The sequence below is a fragment of the Mycteria americana genome, chromosome 7 (genome assembly GCF_035582795.1).
Source record: "Mycteria americana isolate JAX WOST 10 ecotype Jacksonville Zoo and Gardens chromosome 7, USCA_MyAme_1.0, whole genome shotgun sequence".
In the NCBI taxonomy this organism is placed as follows: Eukaryota; Metazoa; Chordata; class Aves; order Ciconiiformes; family Ciconiidae; genus Mycteria; species Mycteria americana.
Window position 1 is genome coordinate 41,979,424 of NC_134371.1, and position 27,513 is coordinate 42,006,936.

The window sequence follows — 27,513 nt, forward strand, 5'->3', positions numbered from 1 at the left end:
TCACCCGCTCTGCGCTCACTGGGGGACCTGCTGTAAAGGTGGTATGTACCAAAGACTGATGGTTTCTTTGGGTATTTTTTGGCATCAGCCTGTCAGTTCCTGTAGGAGAGAAAATGGCAGCAGCAACGCGTGAGTTTTGCAGAGCGATCTGGAGCCAGCGACTGTTCAACAACCGTGTAACTGCTGCAGGGCTGCCGAGGAGACGCCTAGAGAGGCATCTGTGGGTGAAGAAGGGACGGTGACACCCCCAGGTCAGTGGGCAAGGGAAAGCTAAGGTCCTCACCTACATTTCACTTTTTGGGCTGACACCCAAGGAGGGGGGAAAGCCCCCAGCATGGCAGTGTCTCAGGGCAGCAGGTGTCACGGGCATAGAGGGGACAGGCCAGGCAGCCCCTCGCCATTGCGGGGACCTGAGGGAGACAATGTAGGAGGGGTAGGGGCGTGTGAGCAGGAGGTGTGCGTAGGGCATGGGACTTCCACCTGCGTGTGTAGGGCTGGAGGGGTGTACACGGGGAGCAGGCAGTGTATGGATGTAGGTACAGGTGTGTGGGGGTGTGTGTGTGAGGACAGGCAGCGTGGGGGCTGGCTGCAAGAGCAGGCGCTGTCTGTACGTGGAGGCTGTGCATGAATACAGGTGGTGTGCATGTGAGGAGGCCTGGTGTGTGTGTGAGGAGGGCTGTGAGTACACCCGGGTGCGTGTGTGTGAGGAGGGCTGTGTGCGAGCACAGGTGCTGTTTGAGCGTGTGTGTGTCCGGCTGTACGTGAGGACAGGCCCTGTGTGTGTGAGAAGGGCTGTCCACGCCAGGCAGGCTGGGTGTGTGAGGAGGGATGAGCCTATGTGCCGACGGGCGAGCTGTGCGAGGGCAGGCGGCGGGGGGGCTGTGTGTGAGGAGAGGCTGTGTGTCCGTGTGTGTCTGTAGAGGCACTCTGTGCGTGTGTGTGTGTGTGTGAGGAGAGGCTGTGTGTCCGTGTGTGCGTGAGGAGAGGCACTCTGTGTGTGAGAAGAGGCGCTGCCCGCCGGCAGGCCCCGCTCCCCTCCCGCCGGGCGCAGGCCGCGGAGCGCCGCCCTCACAGGCTGCGGGCTGGGTGGCGGAGCCGGGTCCTTCCTCCTCCCTCCCGCCGCCGCCGGGCCCCTCTCCGCCCGGGCCCGCCGCCCCCGGCCCGCCGCCGCCCCGCCCTCTGCCTGCCTGCCTCCCCTCCCTCCCTGTCGGCCGGGCGGCAGCCGGCGCGGCCCCTTTAATTCCCCCGCTCCCCTCCCCCGCCCGGCCGCTCCAGCCTCCATTTTCCAGCGGATCCGGCACCTGGAGGCGGCGGCGGGAGCGGCCCGCAGCCGGCCCCGTCCCGGGCATGGCCGCCAACATGTACCGGGTCGGAGGTAAGCGGCCCCGGGGCCCCGGCCCCGCCGCGGCGCGGCCCCGCCGCCTCCCTCCCCTCACTCCCTCCCGCGTGCGAGCGGCGCCTCGGGGGCCCGGCGGGCCGCGGCGGCGGGGCAGGCCCGGGGCGGGGCGGCGGCCCAGCGGGGCGGCGGGAGGCTGGGGGGCCGGGGTTCAGGCAGCGCCTGGGGCGGGCTGGGGCCTGGGGGACAGCCCGGGAGGGAGGCTGGCGGGGCGTGGGGCCTGGGGGGCTCCGGAGGGGCCGCTGGAGGCCGGGGCGGGCGGCGGGTGAGGCGTGTGGGGCGGGAGCAGGAGCGGGACAGGGCTCTGGTGAGCTGTGGGGAGGGGACGGCGGCGGGTGAGAGGAGGCCTGGCGTGGGGTTAAACGGGGTGAAGGGCTGCCGCGGGGGAGCCCTTCCGCGGGCCGTAAGGGCGAGGAGCGGGGCGAGGCGGGGTGGTGTGCTTGGGTTATGTGAGCCGGGGATGCGGGGCAGAGGTGGGGCGCAGCGGGGAAGGCTTCGGTTGAGGGGTAAGGGATGAAGAACAGCTTTATGGGGCCATATAGGGCTCGAGGGTGCGGGGAGACGCGACATGTGAGGTGCGGGGCTGTGGGTGCTTGGGGGGGCTTGGGCAGAGGGAAGCAGAAGGCAGATCCGGGACTAGAGTACGGGCAGGGTGAGATGGGTTAGTGGGGCTGGGACCACGCAGGAAAGCGAGAGCGGAGAGACCGTGGGGAAGCAGCGCCGGGATGGGGCTTGGGGTGGAGTGAACGGTGGGTGGCTGCTTAGATGGGGGTCATGCGAGGTTGTAGGGGTGGGGACCGAGGAGGAGTTGGTGAGATAAGGAGCACAAAGATGGGCAGAGACTGCTGGTAGATGGGGGGGGCAGGGGACGGACTCGCGTGAGGCACGTCCTGCTGGTCTTGGCCTCCCCTTCCACTCTTGCTGTTTTGTTGTATGCTTTCCCATTAGTCTTCTATTCAGGGTTGCGCTCCTGTCTGATTGTCCTTTGTTTTGACTCACGTGAAGAGAAAGAGAGGCAACAGGGTTTGGGACTGTGTTTTATGGAATATAAGCTGAGGGTGGTCTGGCATGAATTTGTGCTCGGCCATTTTCCTTCATAAAAGCTGGTCTGTGGAGTTTCCTTCTCCCCAGGACTATAGGATGTGCAGGAAGATGTTTTTGTGGGGTTCCCTCCTTTTTAAAATACCCTGTTTCTTGTGGAGTTCTGTAAAACCAGAGTAAAGTAAACAAGGGAAAAAATATAGCAAAGGTGGCCAAGCCATCCTGTCTGGCTGCTCTCCATCAACAACTACTTTCTGTTATTTCTGCTTTTCTGGCCTACGCTTACGTTGTGCTCTGAAAAATGTCACTTCTTTCATCACGTTCGTACTTTTTTTCTGGTTGCACTTAGTTTCATAGAGGGATAAGGTGTGCCTCTTGGCTGTCCTGGCTTTGTTTCTTGGGTTGCTACAAGCTGATAGTGTGCGTGCAGCGCACATAAGTCAGTTTGGAGATGCTGAGAGTAGAATGAAGGGCAAGATGAGTTGTGGAAATGTACAGCTCGGTTCCTGGTGTGACTCGTGAAGGGAATTGTTTCCTGGAAATTACTGTTTGGCGTTTAATGTTATAGGCACCAGTCTTGTGTGGAATGTAATCTCTAGTATTTTGTATGGCAAAACCTGTACTGTGCACCGCTGGTGGGAAGGGACCTCTGGAGACCTCTAGGCCGACCTGCTAGAAGCTGTCCTGTTAGAGCAGGGTGCCTGGGGCTGTGTCCAGCCCGGTTCTGACTATCTCTAAGGATGGCGATGCCACTCTTACTTTGGGTGCTGTCCAGTGTTTGACCATGCTTATGGCAAATATTTGTTTCTGTGTGCCTGGTTGGATTTTCTTGTGTTCCAGCTAGTGTCCCTCATCCTATCCGTGTGCATCTCTGAGAAGAGCCTGGCCCCGTCTGCACAACACCTCCCACTTAGTAGCTGTAGACAGCAGTAGCATCTCCCCTGAGCCTTCTCCTTCCCAGGCTGATCTAACCTGCCTCTCTGCCTTTCTTTGTACAACCCATGCTCCAGCATTGACCAGCTTGGTGGCCTCTGCTGGACTCCTTCCTATACGTCCCTTGTGCTGGGGAGCTCAAGTTGGACCCAGCTCTCCAAATGGTCTTATGAGTGCTTAGCAGAGGGGCAGGATCCGTCCCCTCACCCTGCTGGCTGCACTTCTGCTAACACGGCAATGCTGGCCACCCTTTCTGCAAGGGTGGGCTGCTGACTCCTGGACAATTTGTTGTTTTACCAGGTGCCTTCCTACAGAGATGCTTTGCTGAAAGCCTGTACCACTGCAGGGAGTTATCCCACCCCAGATGTGGGGCTTTGCTCTAGCTGTAGGTGAACTTCCTGAAGTTTTTGTCAACCCATTTTCCAGCTTGCTGAAGTCTCTCTGAATAGCAGGCCTGCCCTCCAGTATGTGGTATGCTTTTCCTAAGTCCCCAAACTTTTAGAGAGCGTACTCTAGTCCCTATCCAGGTCATTAAAAAACTTCTAAGTGGGGCTGGCCCCAGTGTTGATCCTCGAGGGATGCCATTAGTAACCGGCAGCCAGGTGAAGGTTGCACTGCTGAGCACAATCCTGGCATTCCAGACAGTTTTCCTCCCTCCTTTATTGTCTGGTTATCCAGGCTGCATCTCAGTACTTTGGTTTGAAGGATGCCAGGGGAGACTTAGGATGGCCTTTGACATGAAGTCAAGGTGTCCAACACCCCCTGCTCTCCCCTCAGCCACAGAACCAGTCTTTTCATCCCAGAAGGGGAACCAGGTTAGTCAGGCATGATTTGCCATTGGTATATTCATTTTGGCTGGTCTCAGTCACTTTCTTGTCCTTCCTGTACTTGGAAATGCTGTCCAGGATTTGCTCCGTAACCTTTCTGAGCAGAGGGCAAGGCAGCTGGCTGATAGCCAAGGTTACAGTGCTCCGTTATTGTACATATGGCTGAAGTCTTGATTTGACATATTACCAAGATCAACATATGGATGGATGCAGCTGTTTCTGTATGAGCCCTCTGTTCAGCCTGAGCCAGAGGAGTTTGTATGATTGAATTGTTTCTGACCTCTGGTGCTGGTTATCTCCCATTAATGGTTTTGTGCACTGAAGTTGAGTGTGAACTCCAGGGCAGGATTAAATCCTGAATGGGATTTGTGCATAGTCATTTCATATACTTCCCACTGGAAGAGAAACATTCAGCAGATAATCTGTTATTATTTTTGTGGCTACTGAATTGTATTGTATGAACTCTAGACCTAACAGCTGCCAAAAGCAGCTTGTTCGCTATAGATCAATAGTGCTCCTAGAAGTATATGTGGACTCAGAAAGGATGGTGATCACTTTTGGCCTAATCATGAAATGCTGTGAATTTTTGTTTTCAGAAACCAATAGGTGGACTGCACTTCTGATAAAGACTGATTTTAAACACATAGTTGGCAGCTCTTCCAGAGGACATGAAGTGTCTTGCTCTCTTTTAACATTGGCATACGGTAGTTCCTGTATAGAGGAGCTGAGGAGCCCACACTATGGGGGCGGAAGGTGACATGCAAGTCTCCTTGGTGTTGTGTAGCAGAGTGAGCATGCTGGGGGGGTTAGGAGCTGCCACTTGAATGGTTGTAAGACTCCATGGGTAAGTTGACTGGTGGCATTGAGTTGCTTAGAGAAAGCAACTGATTCTCTTGGTTCCTGCCAAGTTCCTACTGGTACATTTCTGATGGAGGGCGGTCGGTTACCAGTACAAATGGGACTCTTATAAGCTAGCACAGTTCACAGGGGACGTGAAGCTCTTTAAATGTGTAGGGAAGATGCCAGGGTATCATATTCCAAAGTATGGAATCTTACTCGTTGTCCAGAAGAAAATCCTGGAATTGCCTGCCTCCAGTATAGCAGAGGTGAAGGTTTTCTTAGCAGCTGCCATACAGCCATGAATTAAATGGCAGCATGATAAGAGTGGGCTGCTTTTACTTGGAAAGAGTTGTGGTGGGCTGGCCTGCTGCTTCATGGAGCGGACTGGCAGCCTGCACGATCACAGACCGTATGGGAATGTTGGATAAACACCAGATCTGAGAAGCTTGGGACCTCTGAGCTGGAATTTGGGGCCTCTGATGAAAAAATGCATGTGGGAGAGAGATGTTCATTGTTCTAGCTAGTGCCAGGCTCTGCTTTCAGGAGAGTGCTGTGTCAGCTGCCTGGAAGAGAACAGGTCATCTCGGTATCAAGAGACTTTCCCACAGCTATTCTGTCTCCACCTTCTCCAGGAGAGTTTAACTGTAGTATGACAAGTATTTTTTTAGTGGCAGTAATTGATTGAGCCCCACTGCAGGTTTATGCCCCTGTGGCATTCCCTTGATGCAGTGAAACAATGAATTTTGCATTTCCATCTTGCACTGATTTGAGGAACTTAATTTTTTCCACCTTCCCTCCTCCTCGCTCTTTGTTTTTTCCTGGATTATTTTTAATCTGCATCAGCTACCCGATCTGGTTCACTGTGGGACTGTGTGAACAGCTGAATGGGCTCAGTGGGAGGGCTGGGAACAAGGGGATGGGGAAAGAAAGGAGAGGAAGGATGGAGGAAGAACTACGGAAGCCAACACTTTTGCTGAGACAAATGTCAGTTTATGCTTTGAGATGAAAAGCCTTTTATATGTTCTCAACTTTTAAGAGTTATCCTCTTGTTTGGGAGTGTACTAGGCTACCAAATTATCACTGCTTTTGAGTCTGTGGTACTTTTTAAGTTGTGTTTAAATGGCATTGAAAGACATGATCACAGGTTAGTCAGGCAGATATGTGCTAGCTGTATCTAACACATTTAAAGTAAGTGAAATTATGACCCCACAGTGCCTGGTACAGGTACCTAAGGTTCCCAGCAGCTTTATTCCAGTGTGCTGGAGACTGAAGCTCCACAACTTAACTTGGTAGTATTATTCTCGCTCTCTAGATTAGACCTGGTATTGGTGTGCCTGTCTGTGCTGCAGTCATACTTCTCATTTCAGCGTAGCCATCCTCAAAGTTTTTAAGAATGGCAGCATGACATCATCTGTCTTGTTATTATAGGGTGTTATTAATGTGTGGCTGGGGACTACGGTTTGACCTGCCCCCCATCCTGTTACATACCCCCATTTGGCATCCAGACTCTCCGAGTGGCATGACTCCTGACATCTGTACTGCTGCTGGAGAGCTGCAAGCAGATCGGTGCATTGGTCCTCTTGACATCACAGTGATGTCAATAACAATTTTCTGTGCTTTTCCCAGTAAAGAACCGAGGTACAGAGCTATTAAGGAAGCTTGCACAGAAACACGTTGAGTCTGGATCTGGAGCATGTAATTCAGATAATTTAACTGCAGGTGCATGTGTCAACCCTCTCCTGTCCCCTTGCTTTGTTATCAGTGTGTATGTATTTTGGGTTGTGGGAGGAGTTACTGTAGTTTGTTTGGGTTTGTTGTTTTTTCTTTATTAACTTTTAGTTGGAGTGTTTGAAGGTAGCTTGAGCTGAGAGTGGGTTTAGTGGAGAGAGGTATTAAATAACCAGTAAAGATAATAAAAATGAGAGTTCATTCTTGCAACTTACTAATAGGTTTCTGCAGTCATTGGTCCTAATAAATATAGGACAGCTTCTAGCTTATCGCTTTTCAGCAACAGCCAGGCAGTGGGTTTCTTCATATTTTCCTTTCATTGTTTCTAGTAATACAAGAGTTTATCTTTTTGTCTTCCTTTCCTTCCCTCTCTTCCTCATATCTGACTGCTTCAGCATTCGTTAGCCTTTAACTGAGAAATGTTGCGTGGTGGGGAGTGTTGTCAGCCAGCTTAGGTGTGTTTGGGGGCTAGACCTATAACAATTGCGCTGATACACGCACCATGGATTTGTGATAGCTTGTAAAGCCATTTGCAGCTGGCAAAATGGAGCAAAAGTGCTAAGTTTGCTTGTGCCATCTGGCTTCCCCCCTCCTTGTCCCCAGCAGGGTGGTGGTCACCTACTGCCTCTTCTCATTTTTCTTGGCTGCCTCTTTGGCCAGGTTGGCGTCGCTGGCCTGTTAGAAAGTCAGCACAGCGACGGGGACGGTTTTCTGCTGGGTTAGTGAGTTTAAGCAGTTCCTGGGCTGGGGCCTGCTGGGAGGGCTGGGGTGGGGGGACGCTGCCTGCCTGCGACGGGGGCTGGCAGCATTTTGGTGGGCAGCTGAGCCGCACCTCGGCAGTGCCCTCACACTGTGTTACTCCTTGGTGGCTGTCAGAGCCCATCGGTCTTGTTTGTGTATTTTGCCTTTCAACGATGGTGAATAAAAGGCACTTGATAAGAAATTGTGGAAAAGGGACTTTAAAACTCTTTAAGCATCTCTTTTTGTTTAGCTAGTGAGATTTTGGGTGAATGTAAGAGGTTTTCCTTACACTTGAATCTAGTTGTTGTTTTTCAAGCAACTTTTGATGTTTAAACGTCCTAACTTTAAATAAATAAAGAGTACTTAATCTCTCCTCAGTAGGATGAGAAGAGAATAAGGTGGTTGCTGTTACTGTTTTTACTTCAATTTATAAACTACTCCTGAGCAGTTTGGGGTTGCTTGAAAGCATGGGTATGAACTGCTGGAGGTCGCCTCCTTGCAGTTCTGCACATCTTCTGGCAACAAGTAATCTGTTAAGTCAGTGTTCTACACCAAGTAAGGAGGTTTTTACGCTGTAACTTATTGCTTTGCAAGATTTTTTTCAATCCCCAAACAGGTAACTGACCAAGCCCTTCAGCTGCTTTGCCTGAGTTTCCTCATGGGGTTTAGATAAGTTGAACTGTCGGGAAAGGTGCTCTTGTACAATATTACGGTTCTAGGCCTTTAGTATCTTGGAGCTCACTGCCGTAGATCTAGTATACAAAGAGGCCCTGCTTCAAAGTGTTTTTCAAAGTCTGGTGTGATTCCTCCTCCCCTCTTTACTTGTAAAACCAAATTTGGTCTGTTGGACTGTCTGTTAACAAGAACTAATGAGTTTCTGCTGTAATTATTTAATGCGTAAGAAAGCATTTCAGTAGGGAAAGACATCGAGGAATTTTTCACATTAAAAAAGACACAACCTTCTTTTGAAAGGAACTTTGTTATGCCACAGTTCAAAGGGGGTTGAACCCTGCTGCTTAGATGAATAATTTAATGTATTCTCCATTGCAGATGGCAAGTTTCTCATGTCTGGTAGGATATGGCATACAGCTGTTTCTGGAGGTTAATATATTGTGAAGCCCTCAGAGTTGGTGCTGGATATTCAAACATAACAAAATTTAATCTTTAAATATATCTGGCAACCTTTTTATGTTCATATATTTCACAAATTTTCTTTAAATGTACAGTAAAGCCCAAGATGAATTTAAGGAAGAAAGTGTTCTTTGGAAGCTTCAGGAAACGCCTTGTCTTCTCCCCTGTGCTGCTCCTGCACTTCTTGCACACCAGTCTTTTTTGGAAGATTCTTAGTGGATTAAACATTATTTGATGCCTCAAGACACATGGAAACCATTCTTATCTCGGCGAAGAATTCAGCCCATAAAGACAATAGCCTGCGTACTCCTGATTTACTTGTTCACTTCACAAAAAACCCTTGAAATTTTAGCTTGACCTCCATGAAAAATGTTTGTGTTTACTTATAAGCTCTGATGGTTGGATGAGACCTAGGTCTAACTGAATGGAGGAGGCCCCTCAAGCAAAGCTCCTGATCCGTATCTTGGGTGATCAGTTTACTGCCATTGTGGGGAGTTGGCCTTTATGTACATCTCCATTGCCTGTGGGATGTGAGCGTGAGTAGTGTGTCTTGTAAGAAATGTGAAGGCTTCCTCAATTTGTTATCCCCTTAAGCTGTAAGGGAAGGCTTAAGTGTTGAAGAATGAGGTTTTCTTCATGGTCTTGTGCAGAATTAAACATCTGTTTGGTTTTGGTATATCATTCCTAACTAAACCTCAGTTTCTGCTTGCTGAAATAAGTGAGGAGGCAGATGAATCACTTTCAGGGGAAGGACCTGCAAAGTACCAGTGAAGCTTTCAGGCTGTGTAGCCCAGCCCAGAAGGAACGATGCACATGGTCTCCTTTTCCAGCTCTTTGTCTGTATCTTCTTTAGGAAGAAGGAGTGTTTCTGAGATAATTTTTACTTGACATTGATCAATGAAGTAAAGTGAAGAAGTTAGTTGGCAGCTTTAAAGTGAGTTTGCAAGCGAAAGAAAAAATTTAGGCTTCTCCAGTCTTTTACACGTGTGTTACTCGCAAGATGTTTAGTCTTCGTGGCGCCTGGGATTTCACAGCTCTGGTTCTGTTCGTTGCCAGATCACTAATCGTGAACTGTGTCAGATGTGGTCCATGGTAATGGTTCTGTTAAATTGGAAATGATGTGCTCTGGTTAATTTAGGGACTTTATGCTTTTATGCAAGATGTAGGAGGACAGACGATACTTGACCAAGCATAAAGTTAGCGTGGTGCGAGCAGATGATTCCTGATTTAGCACAGAGCTTGTCCTTACAGAGTTAAGTTGTCAACATCTGAGCAAATTTGAACCAGCCAAGTGAGACAGTTTCTGTGGATGTTTCTTTGGGTAGCGGTGTCGATTTAAGGAACGCCTGCTCGCAGACACTTGTTACTGTCTTCATGTTGCTTGCTTAGCTGGGCTTACGCAGCTCGGCGTGCCTGTGCAGCGAAGCGGGTCAGGGAATTGGTTTGGTTAGGAGACATTTTTTTCCCCCCAGGTGAGTTTCTAATCAGGTTTACCACGTGGGTGCCTGCCTGCCTCCTCCCATCCAAGGAGAAGCTGTCACAACTTGAGGGGGTGGTATGAGAGGGCGGGGGATGAATCAGCTTCACTGGCACTCTTGTTTGAATAAACATCTGCAAAACTATGGCAGGAGTTTATACTTCATCTGTATTTTACATTGTGAAGCCATGATGTTTTTGATCTGGCACCAAACCCCCTGCTCCTGGACTTAATATACTGTCATACCATGGCCTAAGCAGTTAATTCACATTGACTAACTGAAATCGAACATTGCTCTTAAACAAACCAACCAACCCAAACAAAACAACACAACTTTTTTTTGTTGTTTTGTTTGTTTCTTGAGGGTGATACCAAACTTGATGTCCGAGTACTTCAAAGGTTCTTGTTTTGCAACTCTTGAGACACTTGCAGGGAACATGAAGCTGATTTCTTGTCATCTACTGTGCTGCCTAAATAGCTTTTGGAAAATAATGCTTTTCTTGTCTGTCCTTAGCAATGAGAATTGCAATGGAACAGGCTGTTCCCTTGGCTGCTAGAGAAGATGATTGTTAGGGTGTAGTTTGAGGATACTCCTTTTCCCATGTCCTCCCCCCCCCCCCCCCCCCCCCCAATACTCCCCCATGATTTAACGAGTTTTCTTCTTACTAGTTTCTCCATCTGCTCAACTGTTTCTCTGGCTCTCCTGTAAATTAGACCATCCCGGTCTTCCTTTACAACCCACCTTTGGGGAAAGGTTTTTCTTTTTTTAAGCCTGGACTGTTTGCATGAGCTGGTTCATGGTATTGCCCCACAAAGAGTTGTACTGGTGCAGCTGAAATTACGTAGGCTCATGACCTTGCTACTGCAGAAAATGTTTGTATAGCTACATCGTTGGGAACTGAAGTGGCAGAAGAGGTAATACAGAATAGGTTTTGTGTCCAGAGGACTTTGATTCATGCTTAGATATCTCATGTAAAGCAGAGAATAAAAAAGTGGTTCTCCAGGAGTATTTAATGTATGCTTGTCTTCAGGAAGCTGGAGGGAAGTTGACTTAGTGAACCTAAAGGGTCAGTGCCATGTGCAAATGTGCCTCAGTTATAGCTGGGATATTGGGAGTGGATTAATTGAAATGGGTTTCCTTGTACTGCCATATAATTGATTTCTAGCAGCGGAATTGCTTCTTTATCCTCAGGGCAGTACTTTGGAAGCTTAATTTTATTTCCAGGATTCTCACAAATTCTCTTTTCAAATCTTGTTTGTACACAGTCTCCCTACCTTACCTTTAAGCTGGCATCCCTAGTAGCAGTTACTCCAGCGTGGCATAGTTCTTATCTAAGAAGAGTGATCCATGAAGTACAGCTGACACCCATAACCTCTTTTTCACAAGTACCAGCAGATTGCTGTCCTTTTGTTTTTTTCCACAGATCTTCTGCAACTGAAAACAGCCAACAGTGCTGTGAGGAACAGAAATAAGGATGTTGATTTTATCGAAAATTCGTGTTCTTTATTCCATGAGGTGGTTCTTCCCCTTCTTCTGCTCCCACTCCTTTGTAATTTTGCACTTTTACTGGGAAAGGTAGCATGTATGAACTCTGTGCCTCATCCAGAGCTGAGATCTTGAGTCTCTAGCTTGTTGCTGCTAGGCAGAATATCTGCCACCTTCCCCAGCAGAGAGGGCAAACGTTTGGGAGCACGCTTGGTCATAATGAATCAGATCAGGAGTTAATCGAGCCCAGGACCTGCCTTGAACAGCACTGACAATAGAGGTGTTCGGATGTGCTTAAGAAAGCAAGCACTTTTGATAATTCCCCCAAACACTGTGGAATCTCCAATGATTTGCTTTAAAACCTAGTCTATTAATTGTTTCTGAAATGGAAACCATTTCGTATCTCTAATTGTCTGTCTTGCCTTTCTCACTTTCTCTTGTAGTTTTAGTATCTATATTTTTAAGATAGGGAACAGTGATCAGAACTTAATTGTCTTTGAGACTTCTGTCCCTCTGTGAAATGTTTTAAATCAAACAAAGGGTTCAGGAGTTAATAGGGAGAACTAATGCATGGATAATGGAGTTGCATAAACCTTGTTTCACTAAGAATCAGGCAAAAAAAATGATAGGTAGCTGGACAGGAATTTTTCTTCCCCCCTTTGACATGATAGAAAACAAAGAACAGAAGACCTTTGGGAAGTTTGAAATCCCTTAATGTTTCAGAGTTTAGACTGGATCAAGCAACCGTCAGTTTGTCCAAGCAAGTTGCATGTCATTAACTTAGATGGGTTTTTTTTTTCTCCAAAAAGGTAGAGGATATTTTTTAGCTTGAGTAGAGTTCTGTGTGGTACATATTGGAGTCTTTGTTTGTAACCATTACAGGCCCTTCAGAGGTTTGGTTTATTTGGGTTTTTTTTGTAGTATCTCTTACTACATGAGAAGAGCTTGCACTGATAAAAGTTTGTATCAGCTTTTTTATAGGTCTGTGCATAATCTGTAGTCCTGTTACATGGACCTTGCCATGAATTGCTTCTACTTTAGGGTTACAATTTGGAGTATATTGAATCTGGATTTTTGGAGGCAAGTCAGAAAAACTGATGTGTAGGTTTGATCTCTAAACAGCCAAGTTATTTTGGCTGTCACTTTCTAGATACAAGTTTTGCACATTTGGAAGAAAATGTAATGTGAACATTTTGTTTACCATATGAATGTGTAGATAATCCTTGTTTCTTGAGCAGTTTACAGTTTGGGAATTTTTAAGGTGAGGAGATAAAGGCCTATTCCTGCATCTTTATATTCATGGCTTTGATCACATTCTCCAGGCCAACGCACCTTTAGAAATAAGAGTTTAGCCATTAGAAAAAGAGATGAATTAACAAACTCAAGAAAATCAACTACCTGTTTCTTACAAGCATGCTGACTCTTGAGTTAAAGTATGATATTAAAGTATGATAAAATAAGGTATTGATATTTGCACTGATTATCAGCTTCTACCCATTTTTGTACAGGTGCATGTTTCGTGGGGACTTGGCAAAAAGTACATGGGTTTCTCACTTGTATATTTATGAATTTGCCACTTTTTTCCCCTTCTCACTGCTGGGAGCCAGAATGGCATCTTGTTCTATGTTTTATTATTGAAAATAAGAGTAGAAGCTGGTATGAAACTGAGAACATGGACTTCTGCCATGTGTTTTGAATACGTGAGGCTGAACTTCCTTTAGTACAAAGCAATCTTGAGAGGTGCTTCTGCATGCGTATGTGTGTAGATGCATGCTTGGAATTTGACTGTCGTTATAGAGGCTTTAGTTTATTAAATGAAACTTAGTTGTCATTTCCTTGCATGTATCCGGACTCTTCACTTTACAGTTCCAGGGTTCTTTCAAGTCGTGGTGTTTTTCTTGGAGAAGGGGTGGAAAGGGGAAGTTGAGTTGAACATACTGCATATCCTTGTACACATACATCTATAAATTCTTTTTTTTTGAGGTTTTACAGTATGTTATATGAGCTGATAGAATCTGGAGAGGCTGTATGCTTGCTCACCACAAAAGTGCTTGGCACATGGGTGTTATGTTGATGTATTTGTTTTTAATATCTAGGATGTTGTCTTCCCAGTACATCCCTATAGGCTCAGGATTGTACAGACACCCTTGTTATGCTGTTTGCACGCCCTCCAGGAGCATGAAAGCAACTTTCCATTGTAAAGGCTGGTCTCGTAGGAGAAACAAACATTTTACATAATTGCAAAACAGCATTGTAAATTAAGATTTTCTATACATATAATTTAAATGTGTAATTAACTAGACATAACTGCTATTTTGGAGGGAGTGTGCTCATACAACTCCATGCATAGGCCAACTCTCAACATCTCCTGAACCTGGAAAGCTATGGGAACTAGCAGAAGAGTCATGCTGTAGAAACTCCCAAGTGAAGACTATTAACTGCCAGGCTGAAGTAGGAAACTGTTAAGGGAAGGGTAGGGCTGCAACAGTTCCTTTAAGAGTGTTTTCTGGCTCCAGTCCGAGAAGCTGCAAGTACATCAGGAGAATTTGGCTGTGGATTGCTTTGCTTGTGCATGCAGCCATCCCACCGTTGTTGAACAGAGTTTGCGACGTCTGTAGACCTGATGGTGACCTAAAACATTTGACTGACTGCCAGAGCCTGCTGAGTCCTGTGACCAGTAGCTCTTGAGGATGGCAGCCTTCCTTGCTGAAGGAAACCTTGTCTGTTTTTACCTGACTTGGGACTGTTTTCACTGCATGTTTAGAGACAGGGTAGTCATTGTTCTGGATGGACGTGCATGCACTGAGTTGAGCTGTCATTGCTAATTTATATCTAGGAAGTTTACTGCAGGCTTTGGGCTTAAGGAAGTGGTGCAGTGGTGTGTTAATCTTGATCCGTTGGTGAAAACCAGGCTTTGTGCTTTAGCAGTGTGAAGTTGTTGCTTAGGTAATTTTTCCCTGTTTTGTTGTGGCTAAGCCTTTTTATTGAGATCAGGTAGCTAGGCTCAGGAGCATGTGGTGTGAGCAGTGGATTCTTCTCACAAGCATGGTCCCTTTTGAGATGTGTATCTCAGTTAAAGATTTCAGTCAAGGGTTATTTATTTTGATCTCTATCCTCATGAGCCTTTTGACTTGGTCACTTTGCTCAGAAGAGCAAAGTTAGCTTGATTTAACTGGGGTACCTTAACCTATCCTTACTAAATTTAGTGATGGTTTGCTGTTAACTGTATGGAGTGGAGATTTCTGTAGGAGATGGTGCTTGCTTTTGCCATGTCCCTCACTAAATGACTATAGGTATTTCAGATGCTTGTGTGCTTGGGTTGTTGCTCCATTTCCACTCCATTTTTAAGGAGTTGAGCAGTAGTAGTGGTATGTGGGATAACAGTGTTAACCCATAGCGCAGCAAGCTGAGGAACAGGCAGCACGTATCCTGTGCATGCAGTAGCCACAAATACTGCTGTCCAGTAAATATGAATTGAACTTGTGCTGACAGTATATCTTTAATACCTGTCTCAATCCATGAAAGAGATTAATTGTAAATATCTGGTTCATGTATACTGCCAAGTGTATTGGACCTCATAATTCTTTTAGCAACAGAAACAACTGTTTCAGTTTTGCATTTCTGGTAATGAAATATTGTGCTGGTAAGGCTTTCTCTGTTGAAACTCTATGTGTTCTGTAACTAAACATTTCATCAGGTAACAGCTGCTGTGAGTAATGCTGTTTTTTGAACAGCCAGAAGGCAATGGGACCTGGGCTCTGCCAGGCGAGATTGCTTGACTTACAGGCTGAAAGCAACGTTAGCCTTTCCAGCCTCCTGTTTCACGAGAATGTAGACCAGGAGGGATTGTATTATCCAAAATGTAAAGTGATTGACAGTTTCAAGACCAAGCTGCTGAATAATTTGAAAACTGGAGCTTACCGAAAGAAACTGGCCCAAAATTGAATTGGAAATCCAGAGTATGAGGAGGCATATATTTCCCGTAAGATAAGTTATAAACTAAGCAGGTCATCTTAAGTTTATGCACTCTCTTGACGCTCATCTTTAATTCAGGGCAGCAGCTTTGTGGATTGGGCAGGGGAAATGTTTGCAACTGTGAAGTTACTTCTTTATCACATGTCTGGAAATGCACATTGTACCCAACAGTGGCAGTGGGTGTGGGAAGAGGAAGGCTTCAGCCTCCCTCGTGTCCTGAGTACATCTGTAGGCTAATGCAGTATGCAGTGTGTAAGACTTCCTGGAGGTAAGGTAGGGAGTATTCAGCAAGGCCAGTCCTCCGAAAGCGCTTGTAGCTTGAAAGGCAAATGTAAGTTGGGAAGGGTAAAAATACTTTTGGGCATTTTTGCAACTTGATCACCTAAAAGCCCATAAGGTTATTAGGTAGCTCAGACATGTCTAATCTTATAAATATATGACCTCTAGACAGCATGTGTTCTTTCTTTTGCAGTACCCCCTCCTGATTTTCTTTTCCATGGACCAGTGTAGATTTAATCAACAGCTGCCATGAAGAGGGCAGAGGGAGAAGCTATTATGCAGTAATGTCTTAAAAGTATATGAGAGCAGGAAGAAAGTCTGTTATGGTTGTTGCTAACTGAGAACAATTAGTTTACTGCCTTTGTGGAAAATGTCCATCTTCTGTGGTCTGTAGGCTGTCATTCTAGTTTTAGCTGCTATACTGTTTGCAAGTATGCTTATCTCCCTGTGTGTTACAGCAGTTCAGTACCTGTGTAATATAGCATTGCTTTCTAGTAAGTTGTGTATATTCTCAGCTTTGGAAAAGAAATAGAAAAGGATAGAAAGGCTTTTTGGTATGCAGGTGCTTCTGCTCTATAACAGTACAGGCAAGAGGAAGAAATAAATCTTGAGTTTGTGTCAGAAGGTGGTGATATGCATGACGGTCCTTACTGTCTTGTAGTATTGCCACACTCCTCAGTCATTGCTTTAGCCTGATCATAGGGAATTCTGTAATGTGCACGAGTGATGCTGTTAATTACGATCGTGATGTGGATGCATGGCTGATGAATTCAGGGATTGTGAATTTAAGATGCAAGCTGTTGTGAAGGTATGGGATTGAGTTTCCAACCTTCGTTCAGGTGGTTGGGTGGTAAGGGGTGAGCTTCGTGTGTTTATGGCGGTTGCTGTTGGTACGGAGACAGAGCAGGTAGGCTAGAGCAGAGCAGATAGGCTAGTCCTTTTCTTCAGTCGTGTAAGTAGGAAAGCCAATAAATTAGCAAGAATAGACAGTCTGTTGTGTTTGAAGAGTCTGACTTGTTTTGTTTGCTATCAGGCTCTACTTTTCTGTCCCTAGACTTTATTTTTTTTTTACTGTACTCTTTCCTTCCTGTTCTGCGGTAGGAGTTGAGGTGCATATCTTCCTGTTGTTTAGAGGTTTGTTAATTTTGTCTCTTTCCCCATCCTCTCTTTCAGCCCAGGGCACAGGGACTTTGGCAGTTATATGCATACAGGATGTCTCCCATTGACAGCTGGATTGTTGGGAGCCTGTAGAGGGTTTCTGTTATCAGATGTGTGTGTGTGCAGTTGTAGCTACTGTCCTGAAAGCAAACTGGGAGTGGTATTAGTTGGGTAGGCAGTACAAGAAGGATGTACTTCGATGGCATGGGAGGAAGCTGGAGATGAAGGGGAAGTGCTGCTCAAGGGGCAAGGAGGTGTTTTGGAGTGTAGGGGTCAATGGAGCATAGTGCTGTACCTCCTTTAAACCTAGTGTGTCGGAAACCAGCCTTCACTGGTTTTGTTGCTTGTGGAACAATTTAAGAGGAGTGCTCCTACCTGGTAAAGCATCAGTTTGGAGAGTAGTTTGTTGAACTTAAAATTCCTATTGTACGTGTGGAACACTGAGTAACTCGGGCATTTCTATGTGCAGGATAGCATTTTAATTTTAGTTAAAGTATTTAAAATATCTATGAAAAATGCAAATTACTCCCCTCTGATCTGCTCACATTCTGTTTTATGTGATTTACAGTGCACTCTGCATTACTTGCAGAGTGGCAGAAACCCTTTTCCAGGTAATTTGAGTAATGGGAAATAGGTCTCCATTAGTTGCATAGCTACTGGTGAAATGCTTAACATAGTTGTGGGATTAGTCTAAAACATGGATGAGATATACTGGGCTGTGCATTTGTGACATGATGAAGTCCTCAAACACTGGTCTAAGTATGCACCTCTACACTGTGTCGTGTGTCAGCTCTTGAAACATCCCCTGGGACAGCTTTGGTTCTGTCTTTCTGCCAGCAGTGTGCAGTCAGCTGTTCTGTGTAAGGGTCGTTTGCAATTACTGATCACAGAGTGTGGGTTTGGGGATGTTCCTGCTGCTGACCAAAACAATGTTTTTGGGGTTTTATTATTCAAAACTGTTGGATATCACCATGAGCTGTTCTTTGGTAAACCATTCATCTGTGATAAACTTTCTTTAAATCCATGCCAGATTTTGCAATCAATAAACTGTAATTACATGAAAAATTGAGTTAATGTTCACTTGAGGTAGAAAATGTGTCTGTGAGAATATATGCACATATATGCACACAAAAAAGCTGTTAGAAAAAGTATGTGAACTATGAAGATTTGTTGTGGTTACCTGAAACCCATGCAATTAAAGACAAGGTTGTATTTTCAAGACGGAGATTAACATTTCCTTTAGTTTTCATTTTTAATTTTTCAGTCACAGTGTTTACAAATGTAAGATCTTTGCATTGGCCTCAGCCAAAGTACCTGAAGTGAGGAGTAGCTGGTTGTCTTGGGAGTAATGAAGAGGGATGGAGGGAAAGAACTTGTCCTTTCTTCAGGTAATGGAGCCTTGAGGTGAGAGGTGGGGCCGGTGAGGTTGGAGGCACCTCGAAGCTTCCAGGTCCTCCACTGCAGCGCCCATGTAGGGCATAGGTGGTTCTGCTGTGGGAGAAAAGATTTCTCTTTACTCTGCTGATCTGTAAATTGCTTAATGCCTGCCATTGTTATTTCAGTCAGCAGTTGTTATTGTGAAGCTGCCAAATATCTGTTTGGTTTTGTGACTTCTGGTAGAGTTGGTCATAGTAATGTTGAGCCTGTTGTTTCCCATTTGGTGTGCTGCACAGAGTGGGTGCTTGGGAGTGGAAATTTAGGATCTGGTTACTTGAGTGTTTTAACCATTTCTGGGAACTTTGTTTTCCTACAAACCAGATGTCCAGTCTGAATTCCTTAGATGAGATTCTTCAGTCTAAAACCTGCAGGGAAGTGACATTTAAGAGGCACCGACTCTTGCAGTCAGGAAGAAAGTTTTGGAGTTGCTCAGATGCGCGTTAGTGTGTGTGAAGATAGCTGATGATCAGTCTGACAGGTCTGGAGCACAGAATGCACAAAAATACAAAACATTGTGTGTAGTATTTCTATGCTTTATTAGCCCTGCTTACACTATGTATGGTTGAATAACCCAAGATGTGCACTCTTTGACTATTGGCATTGCAACCTCATCACTCATTACTTCAACCAAGACCCTGTTGAGACTTCATTGTCAAGGTGTCTTTGGCATATGACACATTTTTTTGGAAAGACAAGACCTTGGGAAATTTCTGCTCTTGGGATTGTAACCCGTGGGATTCTTGATTTGTGACTGCTCTCCTAGGGCAGCTCAGCCCTGTTGAAGGGACTTGAGAGCACTTGGGCCGTTTGCAGTTAGTGAGGGCTGCAGGTCCTGCTGGGTCATTTGCCCAGCGCTCGCTGCTGTGCTCTTGTGTCTCACGTAGCAAGTAGCTTGGTCCGTTATCTCCAGGGAGACCTACGGATAATGTGAGCTGTAAGCAGTAGTCTGAAAAAATCTGTGGCTGGAGCTTGAGTAGTGTTACGCGGGGATTTGGAAGGGCTGCTGTAGGACGTGGTGGGCGAATGCTCTGGTGTCTCCCTGGCCACCCTGGAGATAAGGGGGGAATCGTTAACCCTCATGGTGCAGCTTTTGAGGAGCAGAGGCCCAGGGGGGGTGTCTTCCTTCCTCTGGGCTGGGGAGGAGGTAACAGTATCTCTGATACTGACTGCCCTTTTAACAAGCATTTCAGGGCGATTGAGGCTAACAGCTTCAGTAGTTGTCCCTATTTACAAAAGGCTAGCACCACTAAACTCCCATTCAGTGCTGGAGCATCATGCTAATGTGTTCACTGCAGATTACCTGACTCGTGCCCAGGGGCTATGGGTGTTTTGCTCTAAACACAAATGAGCTGGGAAATCCGGAGGAAAATCGTCTTAAATTTAGTAGGTTGTTAGATCTGCATGCAAGGTCAGCCCCCGAGGGTGGGTAGCTGCGGCAGGGAGGTGAATTCAGCAGTCTTTTTGCCTCACTTAAGACTTAGGGTTTGGCTTCTGGAGCATTGGGAGTTAAAGGCCAGGTCCATTCAAGACTCCTGAGCTTCTGTTTCCTTACCTGTAAAAACTAGTGTTTAAGCTTGGAGCTCAGTAATACCGAATTGTTCATATGGCACTCCTTGATGCTTCTCTGAGTTTTTCGAAGGCACTACCTTGGGTAAAGAACTAATTTTCTTCCTGTAACTTAAGATGTTTATCCTGCTTGGAAATATGAGCATTACCGAGCTGTTTGGAGTTTTGGAGGTCTATGGAGTTTTGTTGAGTTTATTCTAGGATAATATAGGTGTAAAAGACCGGGAAGTAGAGGAAAAAGTAAGAGAGAAAGAAAGAATGAAACTATTTGTATTCTAAATGGGCAGTACTTTGAAGCTGAGCTGGAGGGGAAGAGGAAAGATCACATATTGCTGGTGAGAAGTGGCTGGATTTTGATAAGAAAGAAGAGGAAGCAAGTAAAGAATACAGTGTGATCAAAGTGGAAATAATCTGATCAGAGAGAGAAGGAAGATCATATGCTTTGCTTTCCAGGCTGACAGTAGAGCTCCATTTATTTTTCTTTTTTTAAGTGAGTTTATGGCTTTCAGATTGCACTAATATATGCTCCTTATACTGGCATGGATTTTGTATTTCTCCAATTAAAATCCTGGATTTAGTAGGAACATTTGAAATTCTGCTTGTGCCAAGAAATGAATTTGGTATGACGTCTTTAACAGGTATACATGTGAGGTTTTGATTCGATTTTTAGCAGTTCATCTTTTAAAGTCTTTTTTTCTTTTTGTCAGATTACGTCTACTTCGAAAATTCTTCAAGTAACCCATATTTGATACGAAGAATAGAAGAGCTCAATAAGGTAAACAATTTTTTCCATCAAGTCTTGGAAGTTAATTGAATTTATGATCTGTTTGATTTGATTAAAATCAAAACAATTCTTTTGCAGTTCTCTGGTAATTAGAAGCTTAAAAATACTTTTGTTCTGATAATTTTCTGGAATGCTTTGAGACCTGCTAAATTGTTCTCCTTTAGTATGAAAGGACAGAGCATCAACGGTAGGTCATTCTCAAGGTGATTACGCCCACCTGTAGGGCAGGAGATTTCTGTGGTTCTTCAGTTCCCTGCTAGGATCATGTGATATGAAGATAATACAACAGCTTGCTTAGAGGATGGAGAGCTTTGTAATTTTATCTTTCTTGGGGGAGACTCTTGCTCAACAGGAAGGTTTGGAGCTATTACCTGCTTCCTCAGACTTGTTTTTGCTGGTTGTCCTTTGGGCCAGTGTGTTATTTCTTCTGCCAAAATTCCCTTTCATTGGATCTAAAAGGGAAGCATGATAGCTTGTATGTGGGAAGTCAGCTGAAGTCCTCGATGCTGAAATTTTACCTAGTTAAGGAGGGAAGACTGTTCTGAAGCCGTTAGCTGTGTCCTAAACATGCCACTTTCTCAGGTTTAATACCAGTGTATCCATTGCAGCCCATACAGACAGAATGTAACATTGCTGTTTTGGGTTTGAATTTGAATGAACTGACTAAAATTAGGTCTTTTTCTTCAGCGATGGAAAAACGTGTCTTTCTAAGACAGTTACTGGGAAGAGAAAATTTGTCAATATAATGAGAAATAAAGAATCTGAAGGCTAGGACATCTTTGTAACCCCTCTTTTTAGTGGAGGTCTTTTGCAGAAATACTTTGTCTCTCTGCCATTAAGGAAACAAGAGTGAGTTCCTAAAATATTCCCAGTGGGTTCATAGCCATGAGGTATCAATAAGATGTATTCTGTCAGTTACAGGGTGCAGATTTGTTGATCACTTTCTAGGAAAGTGTTGTTTTCCCCTCTTCTTTTCCCTCTTCATTCTTCCCCCCGTTTGAAAAAAGAACTTTCAGCCTGGATCTCTCATCTTAGTGCAACTCTTGCTTGAGCTGTCATTTCTCTGACCTACTCTTTGAAACGGGTCTTTCAGGTTGAAATGAATCACATATCTTGTGTTGCCTTTTTTTCACTGAGTGCAAATGAAGCCTGGGCAATTAAATGAAATAGATAATTCTACATTGTAGCTGTCTGTGTTTTAACAAGATGGCTCCTGCTTTTGTATTTTAGTTCCTCAAAATTTAAAAGTTCTGAATTATTTTCCAGAAAAGGTTAGAAATTCTGCAGGGTCTGTACCAAAAACTGGTAGTCCGCAAGGGGAAATATTTGTGCACGTATGTATTGTCTGACTTTTTTTCTTTGTGTTAGGAAAACTGGTATTATAAAAGATGAAACTTTTCCTCCATTCACATCTTAGCAACAAGCATGTATATCAGTTTTTACTTTGTTTCCTTGTGGATACGTTGCTGGTCCACTACCTTTTTTGCAGAATTCCTGGAAGGGAATTTGTATCTTAGTATTGTAGTTTCTTAAACTGTGTGCCATCATTATGGTTTTCAAGGACTCTTCAGTAGTAGGATACAACTCTTTTCAGTTACATTTTCATTATTTGTTGATTTATTTGAGAGACTGTAGATTGGCTGGGGCTGTTACAAACCAGTAGGTGTATTTCTCCTAGAGTTTGTATAAAGCCAGTTTCATAACTTGGCAGATATCATTTTACAAGAGATTCATCACCTTGCTCATTTTAACAGTTTTAAGAAAAAAAATCCCAAACCTTTCAAAAATTCAGACTTTTGTATGTTGTCACTGGTGTAGACTTTATTGCCTAGTGCAGCTTCCTTGGTTCTCCTTTTGGAATTATGTTTTTGTGTTAGTTATTGTTTAGCTCACCAGTGCTGTCAGAGAAAGAAAACCTTGTGATCTCTTTTGTGAAAGTAATAATGGCTGGGTTCTTTCTTGCTTTCCTACTGTTGTACAGAGTTTGGAGAAGAGCCTGGACCTGAATTCTGTTGTTGTATTTCACAGTTGTTTTTATTAGCATTTTAAAGATGCTTTTGAATTCTACTAAATGTAGGCATCACCTGAAAAGCAGCAGAGTGGCTTGTTAATATGTTGTAACTGCTGTAAATGTTTTTTCTCACCCTTGCAATATCTGTAACTGCTATAAATGGTGATCCCGCAGAAACAATTAGTAGGGAAGGGCCAAACTGTTTCCCTACCCTGGAATGGATCACACCGCAGTTTGTGTGTTAGATAACGTGTGTGCAGCTGGAGGGTACTAAAAGGTGATGCTATGGAGCTCTTGTGCAAAATTTCAAATTATTTATGAAGTTTTCTAGTTCAGTGCGTACAGTTCAGTTCTTGATTTGTGCTAATTTTTTTTCTTTTTTCCTGTTTCAGACTGCCAATGGGAACGTGGAAGCAAAGGTGGTATGTTTCTACAGAAGAAGAGACATATCAAGTACACTTATTGTATTGGCAGACAAACATGCAAGTAAGCTTGTTTGTGTTCAAATCGCTTCTACACAAAATTGCCAAACTTGGATAGAACTTTGATATTGCAGTTACAAGTATCAATATTATTATTTTTAAATGTCCTTTCCCTTTCCTGGAAATATCCTTTTCCAGCAAATTGCATTACTTGTTTGGCTGACTTTTCTCTCTCTCTCTTTCTCTCTCTTGCTCAACCCTTTAAACCTTTTAAAACCTCATTTGATGTATGGTTTGGTTGTCATGGTAGGGACAGGACAGAAGTTTTCAGTTGGGGCTGAGTAAAGGCGTCTAATTTGCTTCATAGAAGTGAATTTCTTAATTTTTGGGATGAGGGAAGGTATTCTCCCTGTCTCGTATGTTATTTCTCATGCATGATTTGGTTTGGTTAGCAGATTAAAAAAAAACCTTTAACTTTCTTTATGAGTAAACCAAATAGTCTGATCATAGGAAATCGACTTGAAACATGGCCGACTTGAAACTTGGCTAATGGGAATTCTCTTTATGCTTCAATATTAGTAATGTTTTTTGTAGTGACATAGCTTTTGTCTGAACATGCTCAATAAATACATTTTAAAAGCACTTAATTTTAGGACATCCTATCACTATTTTGAATACTTCAAGTCCTTTTGTTAGGAAAAAAATAATGTCTAGGGTGAGAGGAGACTTGAAAACTGTAACTTTTTTTTTTTTAGTACCGTACTTTCTGATTTAAAAAAAAAAAACAAACATGAAGCTAAGCTATCATAAAATTTAGGGGGTTGTTCATACTGCCTTACTTCATCCTCCTTTGCATGTTATGCATTGCATAACTAATTTCTTGATTTTTATTATTTTACAGAATGTTGTGTTAACTTATGTTGGCATGTACTCCTCTGCCAAGGAGGTCGGAGGCATGTGAGATACCTAGCTGAGTAGAGATGGAAGCTTATTTCTAAACAACAAATGAGCTTTACAGTTCTCTTTCAAATATAGAAACAGTTTTAAAATTCTAAAAAGTGCATACAAAAAATAGTTCTGTGTCAGTATAGATTAGATGTTTGCCTATATTAATCTGTAAGGCAAGATATTGCAAAAAATTTCAAGTAGTTTAAAAAAACCCCAAACACAAAATAGCTGAGAAGCTGCTGTAGATCTGTGCATTCTAAACTCAGAAGGGGGTGAGCATGGTGCGCTAGCTGGCTCTCCAAGGGGATTATCCATCTCCAGGGGAGAAATAGTGCAACATACTACATGTCATTGGTTACTTTATCTGGGGTGCCTGCTGCCTGTTGAACTCCATTCTAGTTACCAGTGAGGATTAGATTTAGGGTCATTACACCTTCCTCTGCCAGTTCAGTATCCCTCTCATCCCATCCTTGCAAGGTGATGGGCACAGTACTAACAAAACAGTTACCAAAACAGACATGTTGAAAGGGAGAAAAAGAGTAAGCAGGTGGAGTTACTAAACTGTTTTTACTTATAAACAATGGAGCATGTGAGATGTAGCTGTTCAGATTGCTTAAAATTTAGCAAAAAGCATGGACAGCCGTATCAATCCTTGTAATTCAAGGCTTTCCTGTAGGCACATACATAAGTGAAAAAGAAGCAATCAGATCTGGGCATGTCAAAATTACGATTTAGCTGCCAAGCATCATTGTCTTTTAATGTGCTTCTTGGTGTATATATGAATAGACTGTGATGTATATGTAGTACAGATCTACATAGTTGTACTGCATGAGGATTGATTAAATCAGATACTCAGTTTTAACAATGAATATAATGTCTTGCTGTGTTCTCAGTGCTGTAGTGCCATTGGGGAAAACATGCAGCAAAACTAGCCCCTTATTGATAAATTTGAATATTTTCTGTTGTAGATTCAAGTCCAAATAAGTCCCTCCATTGCAACCATACCTGGGAAAAGAAGTCATGTGGCACTGAGATGAGATTTGGCTGTGTTGCAGAATTGTGGTAGCAGGCAAAGCTTTTTTGATATCTCTTCAGTGCAGCAGAATCCAAGAATACTGAAGCTTAATAGGAGCTTAACCATAAACATGACTATTGATTCTTTCATCTGTGTCTCACTTCAATAGATTTAGTAAAGGAGGCAGGTAGGAATGATTCAAAGAAACGCATGTCTGAGGCTGAAAATTAAAAATATTTGAAACCATATAAATGCTCTTTGAACCTGCAAAGGCTGATTTCTTTTTGTGATAAGAAATTTAAGATTTTTTTCTGCAAACAAATTATTCATTGTTCATATGAATATGTGTTTGAAAGACAGGAAAATTCTTCTATAGCACAATCCTATTAACGGAGCCACCAGAGACAACTGAGGCTGTCTCTTAGTGTAAATTTCATTAGTAACTAACATTTTTTCCAGTATGTTTCTTTCTGGTGCAGAATAAAATTGCTACTAAATGACTTCCATTTATTTAGATAGATGTGCTGTTGTGTGGCTTCCGTTCTTCTTAAGGAGGGAGAAGAGTAAAATTAAGCTTTTGGACAGCCGTTAGTTCTTTACTCTGAAAAAAATATATCTACATCCTGCATGATATAATGAAATTAAATTTTGTGGATGTTAAGATTCTAGTACAGATACTCAACACTGTCGCTGACTTTGAGTTCATTTCCATAAAGTCTCCTGTTGCCTCATTTTGATGCATTTGCAGTAGATGTACGTATCTGCATCGCTGATCTTTTAACTGCCTTTGTTCAGCTGATTAATGGAGCTTTCTGACTGCAGACATTTCTGGATTCACAGAGTCTTCTGTTTAAGATGCCTTTATTTTAGACCTACTGTTGAGATCAGTGCAGTGAGAGAACCAAATAATGGGAAGATATGGCCAGAACATGAATGGAAAAAATATATGTATATCTTCTAATATTTTTTTCTCTTCCAATAAAGGAAGGAAAAAATGGGATTGTGAAATGAATGTTGCAAAGTTAAAAAAAAAAAAAAAGCGCTTACGCTTTAGTTTGTATAATCCATCAGATATCTGAAACAGACAATTCTGAGATATGTTGTCTTCTCATAACTCTTTATAAAGAGAAATGAGTTGGAAGCACCTTATTCTGTAGTTGGTGACTGTAAATTAGTAGAGGTGATGTATGCAACCTGATTCTTGGATCTGATCTGTGATCTTACTATTTTTATCATATGATATAAAGCTTGTCTGGGCTGTCCTATAAATCTTTCAGCCTTATAGTGGCTTCCATACAATGTTAGCACTTTTTATTCATAAGCCTCTTTAATCACCTCACAAATTATTCTGGGGAATTTCTCCACTTGTTTCTGAAATGAACCTGCTTCACCAGTAGGAGACTATTTAATGTTCTTGCCCAGAGACTTTGTAGTGGCTTAAGATAGAATATTGTATGCAAACAAGATTGCAGGCAGAACTTGATGGAAGATAGATGAGAAAGATAATTTACTCTTCAAGCTACTGTTGGATGCTGTGACTATATATTTTCTCCCTATATAGTTTCTATGTAATGTCTTTATATAGTTTCTTATATAATCAAGTAAATATTTCCAACAGCAGGAATACAACCTGCTGTGCCCAGCCACCTCCGGTTACTTGTGATCTGTCTGATGACCACAGCTTTTGCTTCATTAAAAACTTTTATCCTGACTTCTAAAACAATGAGTGACTAGTTGGTAGCGGTTGGACAACTGAGTAGTTAGTGCTGGCCGGTTTGGCAGGTTTATGGTTAGCTCTCCACAGCTGATGTTTGGGTGCCAGGCACACATGGCAGCATGGTTGTGTAAGTGCCAAAGCTTCTAAAAATAAATGTCTTGCATCAGCAAGGTGTCATTACTCAATCAGTCCATGAGTTGCATGAGACCTGTCTGCCTAAACAGGTAGGGGGTCTATTAAGTTTGGGGTTTTTTTAAATTTTAGGTAACACCAGTCTAAATACAGTTTGACAATAGCTTCACAAATGAGTTATTTTTATTTATTTCTTCAATTTTCTTCCCCCTTCCTCCATTTTCTCCCAACACCACACATGCAGATTTAAGAAGAGTCGAATTCGTTAATCCACTAATGACACTTTTGGCTCTGTTGTTACTGAGAGGAGGAAACTGTGATTTTTCTCTTCTGGGGGTGGTGCAGTGAGGAAAGATAAGCTGTGTCCAAAATAGCGTCTGTTTGCTCAGTGGGCATGGCTGCAAAAGATGATCACAAGAAATTTTGGAAGGGATCGTAGTGAGATGTCTTGATAATGTGGCAAATGCCT

General features: G+C 43.7%; 1 protein-coding gene across 3 annotated transcripts in view; it reads left to right on the forward strand.

Moving 5' to 3' along the window:
- The first annotated feature begins 790 nt into the window (after nt 1-790).
- Nucleotides 791-27,513, forward strand: part of MTA1 (metastasis associated 1) — an 88,177-nt gene continuing 61,454 nt past the window's right edge. For all 3 annotated transcript variants that reach the window (XM_075508100.1, XM_075508101.1, XM_075508102.1), the window contains exons 1-4: nt 791-945; nt 1,006-1,375; nt 20,723-20,790; nt 23,203-23,296. In XM_075508100.1, the coding sequence (XP_075364215.1) occupies nt 829-945; nt 1,006-1,375; nt 20,723-20,790; nt 23,203-23,296 (649 nt within the window). In that variant the 5' untranslated portion in view covers nt 791-828. The remainder of the gene's footprint in view (nt 946-1,005; nt 1,376-20,722; nt 20,791-23,202; nt 23,297-27,513) is intronic.